The 22,945-nt window shown below is 68.8% G+C and overlaps 1 protein-coding gene across 1 annotated transcript; it reads right to left on the bottom strand.

The window, feature by feature from the left end:
* Positions 1–11,216: 11,216 nt before the first annotated feature.
* Positions 11,217–20,061, bottom strand: CCDC22 (coiled-coil domain containing 22). Its single transcript, XM_067552389.1, is given in 19 exon segments — positions 11,217–11,541; positions 11,643–11,717; positions 11,899–11,958; positions 12,108–12,203; positions 12,595–12,702; positions 13,110–13,211; positions 13,673–13,789; positions 13,988–14,106; positions 14,522–14,641; positions 14,996–15,023; positions 15,026–15,067; positions 15,367–15,576; positions 15,795–15,964; positions 16,233–16,299; positions 18,743–18,849; positions 18,993–19,125; positions 19,224–19,401; positions 19,655–19,726; positions 19,989–20,061. Coding segments are annotated over 18 exon segments (1,896 nt in total). The 5' UTR covers positions 19,705–19,726; positions 19,989–20,061; the 3' UTR covers positions 11,217–11,427.
* Positions 20,062–22,945: the final 2,884 nt, after the last annotated feature.

Here is a 22,945-nt window from a genome sequence, read left to right as displayed (position 1 = left end):
GCAAGGGACCCGAACGCGGCCGCGCCCCACGGCACCCGGGGAGGAGGAGGCAGACCCACGGCGCCAGGCACCCCACAAGGCCGGCCAGAGCACCGGGGCAGGACACATGGTGCCGGGGCAGGGACCCACGGCGCCAGGCACCCTGCGAGGCCGGTCACGGCAATGGGGCAGGGACCCACGGCGCCAGGCACCCTGCGAGGCCGGTCACGGCAATGGGGCAGGGACCCACGGCGCCAGCCGCTCCGCGAGGCCGGTCACAGCAATGGGGCAGGGACCCACGGTGCCAGGCACCCTGCGAGGCCGGTCACGGCGCCGGGGTGGGAGCAGACGGCCCCAGACGCCTGGGCCCCAGAGCACCGGGCCCCGCCTGCAGCGTGGGGTGGCGTGGGGCTGGGAGGAGAGCGTGGTGGGCGCGGCCGGCGCCGGGGGTGCCCGCGGGTGGCCCCTCTCGCCCCGGCGCAGGGCCGGCTCCGCTTCGCTTTCTCTGCGGCGCAGTGAAAGTTGGCCGAGCCCCGACCCTGGAGTTCCCCTGAAAACTCCCCGCCCGCTTCGGGGGGGGGGAGGCAGGGTGGGGGGAGGGCATCGGGCCAGCAGCACCCCAGCAGCGCCGGGGGGGGCAGGGAGGTGGGCCGGGGGGCGGGCGGAGGGCTTGACATCACGTGGGGAGGAGGCCGCGCGCCCATATAACCGGGCCCCGGGGGGGGGCCAGAGGATCCGACGAGCCCCAGGTGCGCGTAGCCGGCCGCCATGGGGCGCCCCGATGGGCTGGGGCAGCTCGAGCCCCCGAAGGTGAGAAGGGGCCGGAGGGGGGGCTGAGCCGCTCTGGGGGGCTTCTGGGGCCTGCGGGGAGGGCTGAAGAGTGGGGTTGTGGGGCTACACGTGCTAGTACACACATGCACAATTGCACACAGAGACCTACGTGCTCAGACACGCAGAGCGCTACACAATGAGACAGAGAACAACCCAATCACACTGACACAGAGCGCTACACATAGAGACAGAGACCAACACAATCACATGCACAGCACTACACAATCACACCGAGACACACACATAGAGCTACACAATCACACTGACACAGAACACTACACAATCCCACACATAGCGCTACACAATCACACTGAGCAATAGACAAGCACACGCACAGCGCTACACACACACTGAGACGAACACTGCACAGTCGCATGCACAGCCACTACACAATCACACTGAGACAGACACACACAGTGCTACACAATCACATTGAGACACAGAGCACTACACAATCGCACGCACAGCACTACACAATCACACTGATACACAGCGCTACACAATTGCATACACAGCGCTACACAATCGCACGCACAGCGCTACACACAATGAGACAGAACAACACAATCACATGCACAGCACTGCACAATCACACTGAGACACACACATAGAGCTACATAATCATACTGAGACACAAAGCGCTACACAATCGCACACACAGCACTACACAATCACACTGACAGTGCTACACAATTGCATGCACAGCACTACAGGAGCCCGCTGACACACACACACAAGGTGCTACACAATTGCACACCTGGTGCTACACTGACACACACAGAGATACACAATCACATTGACATACACACAGGTATAGCCGCATGCACACTGCTACACAATCACACATCCTCTGATACACAATCGCTCTCTCACAGACTCCAGTGCACACACCCTCAGCCACACAATCACACTCAGCGCAACACAACCACACACACACACACACACACAAACTCAGTTGAGGCCCAGAGGCAGGGACTGGTAACCAGCCCCACGCTCAACTGCTTGCCCAGCCGTGCAGGACCCTCGCTGCCGGTGTGTCTCACACACGAGTGTGCACACACCCACTCACACACAAGCAGCCAGCCCCTGCCCTGCCAAACTGACAGTTGGAACAGACCAAGGCAGGGTTTTTTCCACGGGGAAACTGAGGCATGGCACAATGACTGGGGAAAATTCAGCTCAGGGCTGCTGGCGCCCCCCCCCCCCGCCAGCATTTCACCCCCAATGGACCCAGTCGCTGCCTCTGCCCCACTGGTGCACGTCTGGCACCTTCCATTCATCCCCCACCCCCTCACCCTCCGGAGAGCCTGGACTCCCGGGTTCTCGCCCCGGCTCTGAGAGTGCAGTCAGGTCTAGTGGTTACAGCGAGGGCGGGGGGGATCCAGGACTCCTGGGTTCTCCCCCAGCGCCCTTGGGAACCAACGCCCATTTCCTCCGCACAACGGGCCCAGCGAGACGGCCCCAGCGCCCCCGTTTCAGTCCCCCCGGCCGCGCCCGCCAGGCCGGTGCCGGGGTCCGAAGGCCGGCAGCGGCGCTGGAGAAAGCGCTGCGACCCATTTCCTCTGGCGCGCCTTTCCCTCCACGGGGGTTTGTGTGTGCGTGTGCGCCTCTGCCGCTCGTGCTTTCTGTGGTTTTCTTTCCCTCGCACGCTGATATTTTGCGGTAGCTTTTCATTGCTCAAAAGCCTCGGGGGCAGGATCGCCGAAAACCCCGGCCCAAAAAAATGGGGTTATTTTCGAGCAAAAAAAAAGGGCACCCGGGGCACGCGGGCTCGGCGCACAGTTTCCATTGAGTCACCGGGACGGCTGGCAGGTCGCACCCGCCCGGGCCCGCCGCAGGGCTGGCTGCTATAAATACCCGCGTGCGGGGCAGCTTGCGCACTGCTTCGCCCGCTGGCGGCTGGCTTCCCACGTGGAGGAGCTCAGAGCGGTGAGTGAGGTGGGACGGGGGGTCGCGCCCCGGCAGGACAGAGCCGAGCGTGGGTCTCGTCACGACGCGGGGAGCGGGGAGGGGGGGGGGGGCCCTGTTCTGCTCAGAACAAAGCTGTTTCTTCGGCTGGTCTGAGTTCTGCTGTGGGGGTCAATCCAGAGTCACTCCTGATTTCAGTGGGGACAGGGCTGGTTTCTGATTGCAGTCCTGGAGTCACTCCTGACTGTACTAGGGGCAGGGTTGGTTTCTGATACCAGCCCCTCTGGGGTCAATCTGGAGTCACCCCACCAAACTGCCTGGGCTTCTAACCCCGTGACGCTCCCGCCAGCCCAGCCAAAGCTCCGTCGAGGGACCCGGCTCACTGCGACGTGAGCGCGGCTGGGAGCCGGGGTTTCTCCACCACGCCTTCGCACGACACACAAGGGAAGCCCGGCCGGGCGGAACCAGTTTCTCTCCTCGCTCCCGGCTCAGGGAGGGCAGTGGGCTGTAGTGGTTAGGACAGGGACTGGGCGCCAGGACGCCTGGGTTCTCTGGGAGCAGAGCGGGACCTAGCCGGTCAGAGCAGGTTACACGCGTGCGATCTCTCCGGGCCTAGTGCGAGCTGAGCATGGGGCGAATCGGGGACGGGGGAGTTCAGCTCCCCATGGACCTTCGGGGCCGGGCTGGGGGTCTAGGGTCGCCAGGCTGCACCCCCCACCTCCGTGTGTGCTGAGGGTGGGGAGGGCAGGCCGGGGCTCCAGCCCGGCCCCACATTTAACCTGCCGGGCCGGGTGACGTGTCCCATGCCGCTGACGTGGCCGGCTTCCGTGACGTCCGGGATCCGGGAAGCGGGGGCCGCGGTTAGAAATTGGAGGGGGGGGGGGCAGGACCAGACGTCACCCCGATTCTCGGAACCCAGCCCCCGCCCTGCTGCCAGGAACCAGCTCGAAAAGGCCCCAGCCCTTGGGGTGAGCGGGCTCTAGTGGCGGGGGGGGAGGGGAGCTGGGAGCCCGGACTCCTGGGTTCTCTCCCTGGCTCTGGGAGGGCAGGGGAGGGGGGCTAGCGGTAGAGGGGGCACGGGCTGGGGGAACAGGGTTTACTGATTTTCAGGGCCTGACTCGTGAAGCTGGTGCTATAGGAGCCGGGGGTGTGTGTGGGGGGCCCTGAGGTGTAGGGGACAGTTGGGGGTCAGAGGGTGGTGGGAGGGGAGGGGTCTGGGAGTGGGGGAAACGTGGAGGGGGCCCCCCCAGGAGCTGGGTATCTGCTTTCAGCCCGTCCGGAGCGTGTGCGCCGCGTGTTCATGCGTGTTCCCGGTAACACGTGAGCCTCGGGGGGCCGGCCATGGCCGCCGGCTCCAGGCCACGCTGACAACACGGAGGAGACGCCTGCGAGTCACGGGAGCCACAGGCACGCGAGCCCCGGGAGGTGGCACAGACACGTCTGCCCACCCGTGTCGCCCTCGGTCGCACGTCTCACGAGGCCACGTCGCACGGGCAAAGAACACACGAGTGCCCCTGGACGCCGCCCGCGACACGTTGCACGGATCACGGACATGCACACGCATGTTGGGCCGGGTCCCCACTTCGAGGGCAGCCCCAAGTGCCCGGGGCCGGCGGCGTGGAGGAGACTGTTGCTCGCTGGGGTCCACGGTCCCAGCCGGCAGCTGCCCCAGGCTCACAGCCCCAAATCACACAGCCCCCGTCCAGCCCCCCATCTGTCTACACAGCCCCTCTGGCCATCTGTCCAGCCCCCCATCTGTCTACACAGCCCCTCTGGCCATCTGTCCAGCCCCCATCTGTCTACCCAGCCCCTCTGGCCATCTGTCCAGCCCCCCATCTGTCTACACAGACCCTCTGGCCATCTGTCCAGCCCCCCATCTGTCTACCCAGCCCCTCTGGCCATCTGTCCAGCCCCCCATCTGTCTACCCAGCCCCGCTGGCCATCTGTCCAGCCCCCCATCTGTCTACCCAGCCCCTCTGGCCATCTGTCCAGCCCCCCATCTGTCTATACAGCCCCTCTGGCCATCTGTCCAGCCCCCCATCTGTCTACCCAGCCCCTCTGGCCATCTGTCCAGCCCCCCATCTGTCTACACAGCCCCTCTGGCCATCTGTCCAGCCCCCATCTGTCTACCCAGCCCCTCTGGCCATCTGTCCAGCCCCCCATCTGTCTACCCAGCCCCTCTGGCCATCTGTCCAGCCCCCCATCTGTCTACCCAGCCCCTCTGGCCATCTGTCCAGCCCCCCATCTGTCTACCCAGCCCCTCTGGCCATCTGTCCAGCCCCCCATCTGTCTACCCAGCCCCTCTGGCCATCTGTCCAGCCCCCCATCTGTCTACCCAGCCCCTCTGGCCATCTGTCCAGGCCCCCATCTGTCTACACAGCCCCTCTGGCCATCTGTCCAGTACCAAACCCCCAGCTGTCTCTCTGTCCAGCTCCCCACATCTATGCAGCCCCATGCCCCCTCTGTCTGTCTTTCGCCCTGTGGGGGCAGCCAACCTCCCTAGCCCCCCAGGGCTGACAGCATCCCCCCTTTGCCTGTCCCATCACCGTACTCGCTGGTGATGGGGGACCTCAACCCCCCCCACTTGTCTACCCAGCCCCCCACCCCCCATCTATCCATCTAGCCCCTCTGGCTCCCGCCTCCGGGGCAACCCCGCCCACCCAGCTTCACCCCCAGCCGGGCTGGTCTGGCTAATTAAGGTCACTAATTAGCCCCGCCGGCACTGGTTGGTCAGCGAGGCCGAGGGGTGGCTGCTAAGCCCGGCTCGCACCCAGGGCCAGCCGGCCCCTCCCTGCCAGTTCCCTGCCTCAGCGCCTGCCGTGGCTCAGCCCCACACGCGTGTTCCTCAGGACACCACACGGGACAGGTCGCATGGTTCACACACGCGTGCACAGCTGCACACGCGTGCTCCCTGGGATTCCACCCAGCACACATTGCACGGCTCAGCCGCACGCATGTGCCAGGCGACGGCCGCGTGAGTCACACGCACACGCTCGCTGTGACGGCACCTGGGACACGCGTGTCACTCCCGTGAGCTCGCGTGGGCTCCCCCAACGCGGCCTGCGTCACGGGGTGTCCGCACACATGCGTGTGCGCCCTGTGACTGCACGTGTACGCGTTGCACGGCTCATGACCTGCTGCACCTTCTCATCTGCCCCTTCTCCCCACAGCTGGCACCCTGCCCCGATGTCCAGCCCCCCGGCGTCCCGCCTGCCCCATGTCAACAGCCCAGCCGACCCAGGCCCCACAGGTGGGGCCCAGAACCGCCCCACGGTGCTGACCCGCGGAACCACCACCCCCTCCACGAAGCAGCAGGTAGGTCCCAACAGGGCTGGGGGGGAGAGAGCGGGCAGCTTGCCTCCGTAGCCCCCCACGACTGACAGCCCCGCCTTTGCCTGCCCCACAGGTGCCGGCATACCCCCTGGTGATGGGGGACCCCCAAGCCACCCCCCACCTCCAGGCCCTGCTCCAGGACAGTCAGCGCCAGGCACTGCTGATCCAACAGGTACCGACGTACCAGACCCGGACGCCTGGGTTCTCCCCCAGCTCTGGGAGGGGCTGGGGGGTCTAGTGGTTGGGGGGGGGGGGCTGGGAGCCAGGACTCCTGGGGTCTGCAATGGTAGCAGGAATGGAGTCATAGGAACTAAAGTGCCCCCATGGGGGTGGGGGTGGGGGTGGGATCATTGGGTCATGAGGTGAGCCCCATCAGCAGAGGCACCTGCTCCCGCACGTGGGATCTGCCAGGTCTCAGCCCCACGCCCAGGAACGCCTTCCCGGCATTGCCGAGGTTTCCAGCGTCTTTGCTCACATCAGCATCGCAAGCGGCCGCAGCGGCTCACTGGTGGCAGCGGTGGGATCCGCGGCAAGGCCTGGAGGGACCCGGGGCGCACCCAGGCGAGCACGCAGCCCAGCGCCGCTCGGGCCCCTCGTCGAGCCGCCACGGCCTCACGGGACAAGAGCAGACGTGGAAGTGCTGGGCCGCGCCGGGCGGGCTGCCAAGGGGCCTGGGACGTGCCGGGAAACCAGGCTGGGACGAGACACGAAGAGCCGGGTCCAAGTGCCAGGACCAAGGCGCAGCCAAGGTCGCCGTCGCGCTGCCGGCCGCTCGAGGAACCACCAGCCTCGGCCATTTCCGCCACCTCTGCAGCTGAGCGGATGCTGCCAACGTCCGCCCAGCTCCGGAAGGGGACCAGGGGGCAACCCGAGAGCCGGGCAGCACTCGTGAGCTGGACCAGCAGCTGCTGCGGGGAAATGCCGGGCGGTGCGACCGGACGCAGCCCCACACAGACGGGCTCCGACAGGGAAACCCTCCAGGGAAACCATGGCTGCGCCGGCCCCCCGCAGCACGGCTGCGCCCTGGGAAGTGAGTGAGAGCACGCTGGCGCTGTCCCGTGGCGCAGGCAGGTTGCAGAGGAAGCTGACGTCGCAACACATCCCAGGACGGCTCCTGTGCCAAGCTCAGTGCGGAAAGCCCCGGGGCTTGGAGCCACTGGCCACAACGGCGAACTAGTGCACGAGGTGAAGCGGGTTTAGCTGCCCGGCCGGCCGGGACGTCGTGCGCAACGTCCAGCCTAACCCTGCCTCACCAGGATGGAGACCGGCCAGGCCGGCGGCCCCGCCTGTGTCCCCGGGGGGGCGTCTCCTGGCCGTGCTGGCCCCGCTGGCGCCTGGGATCCAAGGGCAGCGACCCGTCAGTGTCAACCCTTGGGCGCTGCCGTCCGGAGGGAAACTGAGGCACGGCTCAGCATGCTGAGAGCATAGAAACCGCCTCAGCTCCCTGCTGGGAGCCGCCAGGAACACCAGCGCAGCCCCTGGGCAGGCCGGACGGAGGGCGGGGGGGGTTAATACCCCTGCTGGCGCCTCCACAGGCAGAGGGCTAAGCAGGTGTGGAGCCGGGAAATGCTCCACGTTCGGTGAAACCGGATTTTAATGGGGAAGGGGGGAAGGGGGGCCATACCGAGAGCTGCAATTTCAGAGCCTGCTACCAGGGGTGGGGTTAGGTTGGGAGCCTGGCATGCACCGAGGTGCCCAGTTCTCAACAGCCGGCACGGCTTGGGGAAAGAGGCACCCAAAGCTTTGTCTTATACGTTGGCAACAATGACCCGGCCCAGGGAGGGCAGTGGGGTCTAGTGGTTAGAGCAGGGGAAGCCAGGAGCCAGGACACCTGGGTTCTCCCCCCATTTACCCTCTCACTTTCCTGCCCCGCCAGATCTCTCCGGAGAACAGCGCCCGCCCCTCCATCCTGCACCTACAGCCGCCGGGCGTGCTGGTGGTGCGGTCCCGCCACGCCTTGACACATGGTAACCAGGGCAAAGGGGGTGGTCATATGGGGGGGCAGGGGTCTGCCCGGTGCCCTGGCCCACCCCCTCCTTCCCCCCCCTCTTTTCCAGGGATTAACATAACGGGCATGGAGTGGATACCAAGGGACCCACCTGCGCCCCGCTACACCCCCCACTCCCCAGACTGCCGGGCCCGGTCCCCCCATCAGTGCTGCCCCAGTCCTGGGGACCCCAGCGGGCAGAATGAGAGGTGAGCACTAGAGTGAAGGGGCAGCTGGGAGCCCGGATGCCTGGGTTCTCTCCCTGGCTCTGGGTGGGGAGTGGGGTCCGGTGGTCAGAACGGGGGTTGGGGTGGGAGCCCGGACGCCTGGGTTCTCTCCCTGGCTCTGGGGGCGGGCGGCGTGTCCAGTGGTCAGAGCAGGGGTGGGGGTGGATACCAGCTGAGCTGTTGATCTTTGGCAGACCCTCCCGGCACGACCCGCTGGGGTCACACACCGGGGCAGCCCAGTGCCTGCGGCAGAGGGAACTGGTCCAGCACCTGGAGCAGCAGGTGAGGCAGGTGGGGAGTCGGTGTGGGGTACGGCTGCCCCACGGGGGGACCAATCACAGCTGGGCGCTGCCTGATGGGGAGGAGTTTTGTGGGGGCTGCCCTATAGCACAGTTTGTGGGGGGGGTGGAGAGGCTTGTGGGTATAATTAGGGCTGGGGGGCACTGATATTGGATATGGGGGTGTCTGTGCTGGGGGGTGAGGGGCTGCCCCCTCATAGGCATCTCCACGGGGGGCTGGGAAATCGGCCTTGTATGTCCCCAGCAAAGCATCAGTTTCTGCCCCACAGGGAGCAAACAGCTGCTGTCTGACACACCCCCAAACTGGGCCTCCATGGTACCCTGCAGCATCATGGGAGGTGTCGTCCTGGTGCTGGTGGGAGTTGTCATCCAGATGCATGATGGGAGTTGTAGTCCCGGTGCATGTGGCCAAGGCACCTGCCACACAAGGTCCAGGATGCTCGGCAGCAGTGCAAGGGGGCGGAGGGAATCTTAGTGCATCATGGGAGCCTGCCCGAGAGCGTTGGATGGGATGGGAGGGGGACCCTACAGCCCCCACAATGCACCTGGGGGAGCAAAATATTTCAATTTTTCCAGGGCAGGCCCCCCCCTCCCCACCAAAAATGGGAGGGAATGAGAAGAAAATCTAAATGTTGTACGTGCCGGGCGGGGCAGAATCCCTCCGATCCCCATTTCCTGCCCCCCACTCACCTGTCCCTCCATCCCTGCCCCCAGCTGGAGCGGGAGCGCCAGCGGCTGGGGGCCATGCAGGCCCAGCTGGCCAGGACGGACGCCATGGACAGAGCCCTGGAGCCAGTAAGAGCTGGGGGGGCGGGTGGATCCCCTTGAGTGGGGCAAGAAGGGGGCAGAGCCCTGGGAGGGAGGGGCGGGGTCTGAGTTCAGGAGGGCAGGTGATGGAGTGGGAGGCGGGACCTAAGGCCAGGGGGTGGAGCCAGAGTACATGCTGCTGGTGGGGGGAGGGGTGGGGCCAGAGTCCCCTCCCCCATCACTTACCTGTCCTCTCCCCCCAGGCAATGGCAGCCAAGGGCCAGCGCTGCCCCCCCCAACCCCCCAGCCCGCTGGGCTGGGCCCGGTCTGGAGCCGCCCTCCCTGCCCACAAGGGGACGCAGGAGATGCCCCTGCCCCCCCAGCTGCACCCCTGGAGCAGCCCCGGGGCCAGTGTCTTTGCAGGTGAGAGGCGGGGGGGGGGGGCAGGACCCCTGGGTTCTCGCCCTGGCTCTGGGAGGGAAGCGCGCTCGCTGGGGGGGCGTAACGTGGGGGGGTGTAACATGGGGGAGATGTTGGGGGGCCTCACCCCCTTGATTGACAGCTCTGCTCCCCTCCCCCCACAGATCTGGGCCCCAGCCTGGAGTTTTATCGGCTCAGCACGGCCCGGCCGCCCTTCACCTACGCTGTGCTCATCCGCTGGGTGAGCCCCCCGCACTGCGCCCCGGGCCCCCCGTGACTCCCCCTTTGCCACCCCTGGGTGCCCGTTCCCCCCTGCTGACACCCCCGTACCCCCAGCCCCCCGGTGACACCCCCTCTGTGCCCTGGGTTCCCCCGCCCGGTGACACTCCCTTTGTCCCCCCCCCCAGTGCCCTGGGTTCCCCTCCCCCCCGGTGACACCCCCTTCATCCTTCCCCCCACCGCTGGGCTCCCCCCTCCGGTGACCTGCCTTTCCCCCATTGCGCTCCTGACACCCCCTTTGCCCCTCCCCCCAGCAGGGTGCCCCCACTTTGCTCCAGCACAACCCCCATTTACCATCCCCCCCCCTCCGTGCCCCCCCCCCAGGCCATCCTGGAATCCCCCGACCGGCAGCTGACGCTGAACGAGATTTACCAGTGGTTCAGCCGCAGATTCGGCTTCTTCCGCCACAACACGGCCACCTGGAAGGTGGGGCTGCGGGGTGGGGGGCAGCGGTGGGGGGGCTGTGGGGCAGGAGGGGGCACTGGTGGGGGGGCTGGGGGCCAGCAGCGGGGGGGCTGTGGGTCAGGAGGGGGCAGCACCAGGGGGGGGGCTGTGGGTCAGGAGGGGGGACACCGGCTGCCGGGGGGGCTGCAGCTCCCCTGATTTGCCCCCTCGCCCCCCAGAACGCCGTGCGGCACAACCTCAGCCTGCACAAGTGCTTCGTGCGCGTGGAGCACGTGAAAGGCGCCGTGTGGACCGTGGACGAGGCCGAATTCCTGAAGAAGCGGAACCCGCGACTGCCCCCGTAGGTGCCCCGGGTGGGCGGGGCCGCCCCGGCTAGCCACGCCCCCGTAGGTGCCCCGGGTGGGCGGGGCCGCCCCGGCTAGCCACGCCCCCGGGGCAGCTGGCATGGGCGGGCTGCCAAATGCTGGCCATGTCCCTGGGGCAGGTGGAGGCCTCACATGTGCGACCCTCACCCCCGCCACCCCCGGGGACCCTGCCCCCCCCTCAACTCTTCTCTCTCCCCAGGCACCTGGACCTGAAGCTGCTGCTTCCCCCCCTTCCCCGTGTGGTCCCCGCCCGGCCCCGGCGATGAGACGTCCTCCCCTCCCCGCTGCAGCTCCAGCTGCTGAGAACCCAGCCCCTGGGCATGGGGGGAGATCCCTCCCCCCCCCCGGCCCGGCCAGAGCCCCTCCCCCCAACGCTGGGACACAGGAGCTGCCTGCAAAACCAAGGACTTTATTGGCCTCGTTCCAGTAGGGGGGAATGCTGCCCCCCAGACCCAGCTGCACTCAGTGGGCAGGGAATAAAGGCAGCAAAATCATCCAGCCCCGACTCAGCGGCTGCTTGGGCCAGGAAGTGGGGGGGGGGCGGCCCTGCAGCTGTGAAGGGGGGGCCTCAGGAAGGCAGCTGGAGAATGTGGGGGGCTGATGCAGCAGAGGCGGGGGCAAGTGGAGGGGTGTTATGTGTGGCTGTCTCAGGGCTCCTGGCGCCGCCCCAGCAGTGCCGCATTCTCCTGCCGCAGGGCCCGGTAATCGCTCAGGATCCGCTCCAGGTTGGCCGGCGTCTTCTTGGTGGCTTCGCTCTCGATCTGGGGGGGCGGAGGGAGGGGGGATTTAACACCTTCACAGCCACAGCTGGGAGCCCCCCTACGCTGGGAGCCCCACTCCCCGCCCTGCCCCCACTTCTCACCTGCTCCTCCAGGTCCCGGATCTCCCGCTGGATGGCACCAGCGTCCTCAATGGTCTGGATCAGCTGGGTGCAGTTCTGGAGGAGGTGGGGGGGGGTTAGTGGTGCTGGGGGGGTTCATGGGCCCCCACACACTGTCTCCTCCCCCTGACCTGATCCACAGCAGCCACCCCCACTCCCCCCGTGGTGACAGCCCCCCAGGCCCTGATAGCTGCCCCCAAGCCTCGCTGCCCCCCACCCCCCATTCTCAGCCCCCCACCTCGTGAAGAGCCGCCAGGTACTTATAGGCCTTCCGCACCGACTCGTCCCGCTTGGCGTCCTGGGGGGCAGAGACAAGGGGGGTTAGGAGCCCTTCTCCCCCCCCAGATCCCCTCACTCTGCCCCAAGCCCCCTTCCCGCCCCAGACAGGCCCCCCTCATGGGCCCGACATCCCCCCACAGGGCCTGGCCTCCCCTCCCTGCCCCCCACCTTGAAGACCAGCTCGTCGGTGACGGCGAAGGTCCGGTCCAGCTTCCCCGTCAGCCGGTTGATTTCCTTCTGCAGGGCCCGGGTGTCCGAGAGGATCTGGGGGGGGGGGGAGAGAGGGGGAGATCCATTACTGCTGCGGGGGGGAGAGACCCCCCCAATCGCTCGGGGGGGGGGGAAAGCTGGCTTTCACCGCTACCCGGGTTCTGCTCCGCAGGGAAAGGCTGCACCTGCCCCCCACCCCTGGGGGAGGGGATGTAAGGCCCACGTGGGGATAAAAGACATAGCACTGCTGGGGGGGGCCCAGAGCTGGGGGGGGCAGAGCTGGGGGGGGGGCCAGGAGAGAGGCTGGTAGCGGGGAGAGTCGGGGGGTGACCTCGCTGATCTCCCGCTTGCGGACGTTGCGGGTGGGATGCGGGGAAGTGGGGGGCTGGGGGGACTGCAGGGGGATCGCGGGGGGGGGGTGCGTGGGTGCTGGGGGGGCCGTTACCTTGCTGATGTCCTGGCTCTGCCTGCGGATGCTGCTGAGGATCTCCAGGATGCGCTGGGTGTAGGCCGCCCGCGAGACGTCCTTGGGCAGCGACTCCAGCTCCGTCAGCTGGGGGGGGGCGGGGGGCATCAGCACCCGCCTCTGCCCCCCAGCCCCACCAGTGCTGCCCCACAGCCACCAAGGCCCCCCCGCTCCAGGAGCATGAGCCCCCCCCCCACAGTAACAGGGGCCCAGCCAGCCAGTGTGCGACCAGCGTGCAAAGTGGGGACCGGTGTGCAAATGACACGTGCCCCATTCTTCAGCTGGGAATCAGGAGTGGGGGCAGGGCAGGTGTGCCCAGCGAGCGTGCAAGGCCAGTGTGCAAACACCCCCCCCCACCATGCAGCTGTGGGTCGGGCAAACGACCGACCCTTGCACGAAGCAACAAAGCAGGCGTGCAAAGGGCACATGGTCCAATTCACCCGCCCCCCCGGCCCCGCCCCCCGGCCCCGCCCCCCGGCCCAGGCCCCGCCCACCAGCTGCCGGCAGAGCTCCTCCTTGCACCGGGCCTCGGTGGCTGCTTTCCGGCTGCGCTCGTGCAAGGTCTGCATCTCCGAGAGGCGCCGGCTCGACTCCAGCTGTGGGGGGAGGAAAAGAGGGGGGGGGGGGTCAGTGAGAGAGGGGCCGCCCCGGGGTGGAGCCCCCCGGCGAGGAAGTGCAGATGTTCGTGGGACTTTCTCCGCAGGCTCGGGCCATGCCTCAGTTTCCCCACAGGTTACTCCCGGACATCGGTGACAGGACCCAGGGTGGGTGTGGGGGGGTGATCATCGCTGAGACCACGAGGGGGCGGCTGGGCCCCCCCCCCCGGCCACCCAGCCACAGACCTGACCGGGACCCCCTGCCCTGGGGCGACCCGCTGCTCCGGGGGGGCAGGTGCAGACCAGACCGAGCGGCCCCCCTGGCCCAGCAAGGAGAGGAAGCAGTGGGGGGGGGGCTGGGTACAGCGAGGCCAGGGTCGGGGGGTGGCTGCACCGGTGTAGGGAGACCCCGGGGGGGGGCGTAGGGAGACCCCAAGCACCAGAGCCCGCCCCCGGCTCACCTGGCGGCCCCGGTGCGCGGCGCGGAGGCGGCGAAACTCCTCCAGGAGGGGCCCCCGGTGCGTCTCCCACTGCGCTGCCAGGTGCACCAGGCGCTGGGCGCTGCCCTCCACCACCAGCTGCGGGGCGGGGGGCCGGGGGTCAGGGTGGGGCCTGCTGCACCCCCCGACCTCCCAGCCCCCCAGCATCCTCCCACCACACCAGCCCCCCACTCCTCCACCTCCCCCTCCTCCCTGCACCCCGACAATCCACCCTGCCCCCTACGTCCCCCCCCAGTCCCACTGGCTCAGCCCAGCCCCCCACAGCCACCCCCGTACCTGCAGCTTGGCCAGGTTGTTCTCGGCGTGGGGCAGCAGCTCCAGGGCCTGGCTCTTCACCCGCAGGGTCTGCTCGCGCCCCCCAGAGCCAGCTGCCGCTGGCGCAGCGCCCCCTCCGCCTGGGGGCAGAGAGATCAGGGGTGCATGGCCCCCCCACATCCCCTCCCCCAGCCCCTGCAGAGCCAGCCCCACTACCCCCTCTGGGGAGGGGGAGAAGCTCAGAGCCAGCCCAGCCCCCCACAACTGCTCACCCCCGGTGCCCCCCATACCTCCCCCCATGGGGCTGTTCTCGGTGGTGGCAGATGACAGAACAAGGAGCAACGGTCTCAAGTTGCAGGGCGGGAGGTCTAGGTTGGACATCCCCCCTATGGGGCAAACCCTGGCTGGGATGATATAGCAGCCCTGCTTTGAGCTTTGATGACCTCTGAGGTCCCTCCCCACATTCTATGAAACTCAGAGCCAGCTTTGCTCCCCACAGGCCCCCCCCCCAACACAGCCCCCCCCCCACTCCCATCTCCTCCCCCCACCTCTCACCTGGCTCAGGCTGAGCTCCAGCACCTTCACCTGCCCCCCCACGGCCTCCATCTCGGCCCCCAGGCGCTGCAGCTCCCCCCACAGGCCGGCCAGCTCTGCCTCCTGCTGCGCCTGCACCTCCTGGGAGGGGAGAGGAGAGGTGGGGGGGGGGGAGTGTCTCAAGGCCAGCATGGGGGCAGGGGGCACCCTAGGACCAGCCCCCAACCCCCACCAGCTAGATGAGTCCTGCTAGGAGCCATTGGGGAGAACCAACCCTCATTAGGGTTCAGGGTTAACGCCGAGCCAGGTGGGGGCTCTAAACTCCCAGCTGGTGTGAAGTCCCCCCTCGGCACCCAGTATCAGGGTCCCCCACCCCCCAACCCGTAAGTGCCTCCCCTGCTCTTTACTAGGGTCCCCCCTACCCCAGCAGGCAAGCAGCCCTTCCCCCATCAGGGGTCCCCTCCCCCACCCAAATGTACCCCCTCCCCAGATTACCTGCTCCGAGGTCCTGGAGGACGGGAGATTTTCTGCTGCCATCTGCATCTGCCCCACAAGTTCTTGGGGGTCCTGGGGGGCCACAGGGGGGCATCACAGGGGCTCTCACCCCAGCCCCTCGCCATGGTACCCCCAAATTCCCGAGTCCCTCCTCACAGCCCAAAACCCTCCAACCCCCCCAGGCCCTCGAGTGTCCACTAACCGCCAGGGTAGCCCCCAGCACCCACCTCCAGCCCCCGCATCCCTCCATCTGCCTAGAGACCCCCAAAGTCTGCCCAGGAACCCCACATTCTGAGCCCCTCCCCCCAGCACCCCAAGCTCCTCCCAGAACCATTCCCCCCCCGGGCACCAGCCTGAGCCCCCCCCGGTACCTGTCCGTGCGCCAGGTGCTGCGCATGGCTGAACCGGGACCCTTTGGCCAGGGGCCCCCCGGCGTCTCCCGCGCTCAGTGACCCCAGCAGCTGGGCCAGGTCCTGTGTGACCGGCTGGGGGGACCCGGCGGTGCCGTGGGGGGGCCCGGCCTGACGCAGCTGGTCCAGCAGGCGGCGCCGGAGCCGCTGACGCTTCCACTGGACGTACTCCTGGGGGGGAGGAGGAGGGTCAGTGCGTGTCTGGGGGGCCCCCCCCCCCACAGCCAGCCCCCCCCCTCAGTGCATGTATTCCCAGAGGCCAGAGAAATGGGGGGTCCCCCCACTGGGTACCCCAAACCCCTCCCCTCATGGGAGACCTTCCACAAACACCCGACACCCCCCCCCCGACCGCGAGGCACGAGCCCCCCCTCCCCCGACCCCCCCCTCACCTTGGGGGGCAGGCGAGACACCAGCCCCTGGCTCTGCCACTCCGCTTCCCAGTCGTGCTGCGCCCCCAGGTCGCCGGCGTGACGCTCCAGCAAGGAGGGGGCCACAGCGCCCGGGCGGGGGGGCTGGGCCGGCACCGGGGGCAGGAACCCCCTGAAAAACTCCTGGCGCTCTGGGGGGGACGGGGACATGGAGGTCAGAGGCTCCATTCACATCCTCACCTTTATCCCCCCCCCAGCTCCCACCCGTGCCCCCAATCCAGCCCCCTTCCTCCCGAGCTCCCACCCACGCCGCCCCATCTCTGCCCCCAGCCCTGAAAGGGATACAGCCCCCTTCAGACCCAGCCCCACTCCGCCCCACCCCCGGGTCCAATTCAGATCCATGCTGCCACCCGCCCCACCCAGACACCCCTGGAGCTCAGATCCGGCCCCACCACCTACCGACCGGCCCCGAATCGCGGGGCAGGACCAAAGGGTGAGCGTGGAACGGCGTCAGCAGAGGGGCGCCCTGCGGGGAGAAACCAAGGACGTTAACCTGCAGAACTCCCTGCCTCAGGGATTGGGAGATGGGGGGCTGCCAGGGGAGATTGTGAGGGTGATAACGGGGGGGGGGGGAGGTAACGCCCCACCCCATCCCTGGGGTGGCACCTTGCAGACACAGAGTTGATGGGACGTCTCCTCCATCAACCCAACGGCCAGAACGGGGGCGGGCGTGGCTTCAAGGACGGGTTGGAGACGCCCCAGCAGGGTGGCTCAGCGCCAGCGCCGGACGGGACGGGACAGGACGGCCCCAGGGCCCCAGCCCCGACGCAGCCGGGTGGGGGGGGGGGGGCGCCAGACAACAAACAACACACAAGAGCATCCGTTCAGCATCAGCCCCGGTCGGGTCGGGTCGGGTCGGGCCGGGCTCGGGGGTTGGTACAAGAGCCGGGCACGCAGCACGAACCCACCCCCGTCACGAGCCCCGATCCGCCCCACGGCCGGGCCCAGGCCCAATTACGCTGAGCGGCTGGAGAAGCCCCCGCTCGCTTTGTTTAATTAACGACAATTCAACCGAATTCAACCGCCCGGAGAACGCCGGGCCGGGCCAGGCCGGGACATTCGGCCCGTCTTCGCTCGAGGAGCGGCGGAATGGACGGACGCGTTACAGGCAGCCCTTCGTCCTCGTGCGAGCTGTGCTGTTCTGCACCGGAGCGCCGCACACGAGTGATTTCACACCCACACGCACACGTACACGCACGCAGGAGCACAGCACAGCACAGCACGCCTGTTGAGCGTGAATCGGTCCCAGCCGCGCAGCTGCGGACTCTCAGGGTATCCGACGTCACACCGGCCGTGCACCAGGCGTGCGTTACACGAGCAGGGTGAACACACAAGTGACCCACGGCGCCAGCCCCTTCTAGCTCCACTGGATGGAAATTTACCACCCCCCAGTGAGTTTTTAACCTGGAAATTCACACGCGAGATCCCAGAACAAACCCCACTTTTTCAAAGCCCCTGGTGGGCCCCGGGCCAAACCCAGGGTGAACCTCCCCCCCCCTCCGGCACCCCCCAGCCCAGAGTGTCCCAGCATCACGCGCCGTCACGTCGCTGCTGGTTGCGTTCGCTCAGATCTGCAAGGCCAGGCGCCCTCGCTGCCCCGCATTCAGGCCTGGCAGAGTCTGGGCAGCCAGGGCCAGCGGCGTCGCCCTTGGCCGGTCCGGGATTTAAGCGGGTTTCAAGCCGTGTTTTTCTTGTCTGTGGCGTCCCAGCTCCGGCGACGCAGGCGTTTGAACCAGCCCCGGGACGCGGGGCTGGCCTGGGGAGCGTAAACCCAGGCGCGATTCGCTGATGTCTTGCTTGTGCACGCTGCAACCGGCGCTTCCAGGGGTGAACACGCCTGGCAGGATCCAGCACGGATTTCACCGACACGCAGATCCCGCGGCAGGACACGCCAGGTTCCCGGACACAGGCCGGCCTCGCGGTCACGGATATTTACAAGTAAGAAAAACCCGGCTTGACACTGGAGTCCAATTTCCCGGCGGGTGGAGCCGGCGCAGGGGCCTCTCATTGCTGACGCGCCGAGCGCTCACGGACCAACGACTAATCGCCCGCCCGGCGGGATGGCGCCTGTCCGAGACACGCCGCTGGGGAAACGTGGGTCGATACAACCAGAAAAACGCTGAACCCCCCCGCGCTGCACAAAGGGGGGCGCAGAAATCGGCGCCGGTCTCCCAGGCCGATGTTATCCGCCCAGCTCGCTGCGCGCAGGCGGGGTCGGCCCCGGTCCGGGACACGCCTCCACTCTCTGGCCGACGCCCGTTACTCACCCACGGGCCGATCCGGGGCAGCGCGGCAACTTCAGTGGGTTAACCTTCACCCCCCCTCCTCAGAATAAAACCGAGGCCCCCCCAGCGACGGGTGAAATGAAACCACACGGGGCGAAGCCCAGCGCAAACGCCAGCAGCGCAGAGCGCGGCCGGACGTGGGGCGTCGAGGGACAGCGGAGGCGGGCCGGACTCGGTGGAGAAGCAGCCGACGCCAGCTCCCGCCGTGAGGCTCCGGCCCAAAAAGCCGACGGGCAGCCTCGTGCGGGAGGGGAGGGGAGGGGATTCGGCCCTGGGGCGAGGCTGCCGGGACCCGGCGGGGCAGGGCCGCGCCGCGCGAACGATAAAAGGGCTGGAAAGCGAGAGGCAGAGACCGGATCAACGCAGCCAGGGGACGGCGAAGGGGGTGCCGGGCAGCGTCCGGAGGGGACACCGAGGCAGAGGGGCCTGGAGATCTGACCTGGAGCCGCGGGGGTGGGGGGAGCGCGGGTGTGGGGCTGCACGAGAGGAAGCGGCAGCAGCCGGGATGCCGGGGTAGATGGGCCCGTGGGTTTGGCCTGGGGCTCGTGGGCCGGGTGGGGAGTCCGGGCTGGGTGGACGGACATGTGGGTCTGAACTGGGGGGAGGGAGGGGGAAGGGACCCACCTGCAGCAGCTGCAGCCGGGGGGTGCGGCAAGCGGGGGGCACCCAGGGCGTCCCCAGCTGCTGCTTGATCTTTGCCGCGATGGCGCGGAGCAGCACGGCCGACTTCCCTGCAAGACGGCAAAGGTCACGGCCAGCACCCCCGCATCCCCACCCCCCGGGTCCCCCGCCCGATACACCCTCCCGCCAGGCTTCTCCCACCTTCAGCCCTGCCGTCCGGCCCCCCCCACCGGGCAGGAGCCCCCCCCGGTACCAGCCGGCTGCCCCACGTCCTCAGCCTCATCCCGGGGCAGCTTCTCCACCAGGAAGAGCAGCAGGCGCCGGATCTCGGGCTCGCTGCTGTAGAGGAAGGTCTGGTACCCGACCTCGCCCGGGTAGCCCAGCTCCTGGGGGGGAGGAGGGAGCGTCAGGGCGCCGGGGTTCTCTCTCGGGCCCCGGCAGGGGCGGGCGGGCTCGGGGAGCTGGGCGGCCTGGCCGCTCTCACCTGGCAGGCCTGCGCCAGGCTGGCGCCCAGGCGGAAGCGGGCCGACATGCCGGGGGGCAGGACGGGGCTGAGGCCGGCGCCCAGGGGCGGGTTAATGACACGGAGGCACCGCACCACGGACTCCACGATCAGCTCGGTGGTGAACTCCTGCAGGCTCTGCACCTCCTCGGGGACCGGCCTGCGGGGAGCCGGGAGCCGCCATCAGAAAGCCCCCCTCCCCAGCAGGGCCGGGATCCCTCACCCGGCGCCAGGGTGCAGCCACCCCTGGGGAGGAGCAGTGAGGGAACGGCCGCATAGAACGCTGCCGAGGGCGGGTGCCAGGATCGGACCAGCACTGGGGGCAGGGAGAGCACCTGCTGCCCAGCCCCCCCCAGTGCCCCCGGCCCTGACTGGGGGGGACCCCCTAGCACCCCCTGGGGGGCGGGGCTTACGTTCCAGAGAGGCGGAGCGAGCGGATGAGGATCTTGTCCACCTCGTCCATGGCGGGCCCCAGGCAGCGACCCCTGGCGGAGGAGAGCGTCATTGCAGCGAGACCCCCACACCCCCCGCCCCGGGCCCGGCCCCCCAGCGAGGTGGGGGGTGCAGGGGGCAGATGGGGGCACAGCAGCGAGGGGGGATGGGGATGGGCGGGGGCAGCAGGGGGGGCCCGGGCTCGGGCCCTGGCAGGGGATGCACGGATGGGGGGGTGCAGCTTTCGGGGGGCGGGGGGGGCAGGAGCTGCAGGAGGAGCGGGGGGTGGGGGGGGGGGGTCAGGGTTAGACTCACTCGGTCCGTTTTTGCGCTTCTGCTGGCCGCGGAGTCACAGGACGCCGTGCAGGGCCCGCTGGGATTTGTAGTCCGCCGCACCCCGGTGCATGCTGGGATGAGTAGTCCAGCGCCCCCCCTCCCCCCCCGCTGGTGCATGCTGGGATTTGTAGTCCGCCCCTCCCGGTGCATGCTGGGATTTGTAGTCCAACCACCACCCCACCCCCGGTGCATGTTGGGATGGGTAGTCCAGCCCCCCCGCTGGTGCATGCTGGGATTTGTAGTCCGCCCCTCCCGGTGCATGCTGGGAATTGTAGTCCAACCACCACCCACACCCCCCGGTGCATGCTGGGATGGGTAGTCCAGTCCCTGCCCACTGGTGCATGCTGGGACGTGTAGTCCTGGTTCGCTCCATGGCTGCTCCATGAACCCGTAGCTGCGATGCAGGCCTGGAGCAGGCTCGCGTCTATGGGCCGGCGCCGCCTGTCTCACCGTGGAGGCCTCGTGGACACCGGGCAGCCTGGGGCCTCCCGGCTCCTGGGCGCTCACGGCGTCCCCAGGCCGGCCGGGGGCACAGAGGTGCCCGTGCCTGACCCTCGGCGCCGGAGCCCCTGCCTGGCTCCTCTGCCATGTCCACACCCGGAGCAGGCCGGCCCGGGGGCGAGAGGGTCTGAGTCTGGAGAGGCACCGGGCTGCTCATCCCAGGGACCCCACCCTGACCCCGCACCCAGCACGCGCCGCCTGCGTCTTCTAGGCCTGGTAGTAAAAGGAGGGGCCCCGAAAGGTCCGGGGGAGATGTGGGGAAGCCCCAGAACCTTCCACGCCCGCCTCTTCTCCCCGGATCCGGCCGGCGAGGCCCTGTGGGGTGCTCTGGGGGGGCTGCCGGGGGAGGGCGCCTCGGGACTGGGGCCAACGAGGGCCAGACCCCGCTGGACCCCGCCAAGACCCCAGAACCTCCCAGCCTGGTCCCTTCGGTTCCCGCGCTGGAGGGGCTGGGGTCGCGCCCGTCTGGAGACGGCGGCCTGGGTCCCTTGGGCGTGCGAGCTCCCCAGGGGCAGGGTGGGGGGACTCCTGCAGGGGGGCGCAGGGAGAGAGACGTGGGGGGGCTACTGAGGGCCCGGGGGACGGGAAGGCAACCCCCCGGCACCTGAAGGGAACTTCCCAGGGAGTCCCGCAATGCTGGGGGGGGGGGGTTGCCACTGAAGCTCCCAGAATGCACCAGGGCAAGGGGAGAGTTGGGGAGAGCCAGGGGGGCTCCCAGAATGCACCGGGGTGAGCGGAAATTGGGGCGGGGCTCAGGAGACTCCCAGAATGCACTGGGTAAGCAGGGGGTGGGGGGGGCAGAGGGGCTCCCCCAGCAGTTCACCATGGTGGGTGGGCGTCATGGGGGAGTTGAGGCTGGGGGAGCTCCCAGAATGCACCGGGGTGAGCGGGAGTTGGGGGGGCCCTGGGGATCTCCCAGAATGCACCGGGGTGAGTGGGAGTTGGGGGGGCCCTGGGGAGCTCCCAGAATGCACCAGAGCGAGTGGGAGTTGGGGGTCAGGGGAGCTCCCCGAATGCACCACGGCGGGCGGGCGTCGGGGTGTGTGTGAAGGCCGCCTTTGCCCCCAGCTTCCAGCCCCCAATTCACAGCCCCCGGGTGTCCCCCCAGCCCCTTGCCCGGGGAGGGGGGGCCGGCTGTTCCCCCCCCGCCAGCCCTTGCTGGCTCCCCCCACTGCCCCACGCTGCCGGCAGGAGCTAATCTCTTAATCCGCCGCCGAGCGAGGACGCGCCGGGGCTGCGGCCGGAGACGCAGGGAGAGCGGCACAGAAAGGGAGCCCGGGGGGCTGCCAGGGGCAGGGAGACACCCCGGGGGGGCAGGAAGCCAGGGGGCACCCAGAGCGGGAGCAGAGCCAAGGGGCACCGAGAGGGCACCCCATCCTCCGAGCCACCGGCTCCCCCCAACTTGTGCCGGCTCCCCATGAGAGCTGGGGGCCTGCCGAGCGGCCAGCAGGGTGTGGGGGGCGTTGCCCCAGGGCGCCCCATCTCCGCCCTAGGGCGTCAGCCGCGCTAAGAGGCCAACCCCCCAGCTGCCCCCAGGATGTCGGAGCCAGAGGAGAACGGGAGGGGTAAGTGACCCCGATGGGGCTGGGGGGGACTGGTGGGGGGAGGGGATATGTTGGGGGGGAGGCAGGGAGTTGGGAGCCTCCATTGGGGGCACACACACTGACCCCCTCCTCCAGTGCCCAACCCCCCCCCGGGCCATCAGTCGGCTCCAGCAGGGGGTGATGGAGGGGTTGGGGGGCTGCGTGGGTTGGGGTGAGGAAGGGGGCAGGGGAGCCCCATGGGACAGAGTGGGGGGCTCCGGTTGGGGGGGGCACACGCTCACCCTCTCTCTCTCCCCAGAAGCCGGCACCCCCGAGAGCCCGGGCTGGGCGGCAGAGGCCGGGGGGCCAGGGCCCGGCAGCCCCCCGCCCACCCCCCGCCGGCGCCTGCCCCCCGCCAAGCACAAGGCCCAGGGCAGCCCCACGGTGCCGCGCTCCCCACGGGCCCTCTTCTGCCTCGGCCTCGCCAACCCCCTACGCCAGGCGGCCATCAGCCTCGTCGAGTGGAAGCATCCGCCCCACGCGGGGGGGACCTGTGGGGAGGGGCGAGGGAGGCCGGGGGGGCATGTGGGGGGAAGGGCGAGGGGGGTATGTGGGGGGAAGGGCGGAGGGCCTCCGTTTTGGATCCTTAACATCCCCCCCAGGCCCTTCGACATCCTCATCCTCGTCACCATCTTTGCCAACTGCGTGGCCCTGGGCGTCTACATCCCCTTCCCCGAGGACGACTCCAACGCGGCCAACCACGACCTGGTGAGCCCCCCGTGAACCCAGGCGTCCGGGCCCCCCCCCGCCAACCCAGGCGTCCGGGCCCCCCGGCCCAGGCTGCAGCCTCCCGGCGTGGAGGTCACGGAGGAGTGGGAGTGGGGGGGTCCAGCGGTTAGAGCCGGGGGGAGC

The sequence above is a fragment of the Emydura macquarii genome, unplaced genomic scaffold (assembly GCF_026122565.2).
Source record: "Emydura macquarii macquarii isolate MOO-44397 ecotype Brisbane River unplaced genomic scaffold, CSIRO-AGI_Emac_v2 contig_1386, whole genome shotgun sequence".
Lineage (NCBI taxonomy): Eukaryota > Metazoa > Chordata > Testudines > Chelidae > Emydura > Emydura macquarii.
The sequence above is the reverse complement of the archived record's forward strand: the minus strand, read 5'-3'. Positions and strand labels throughout refer to the sequence as shown.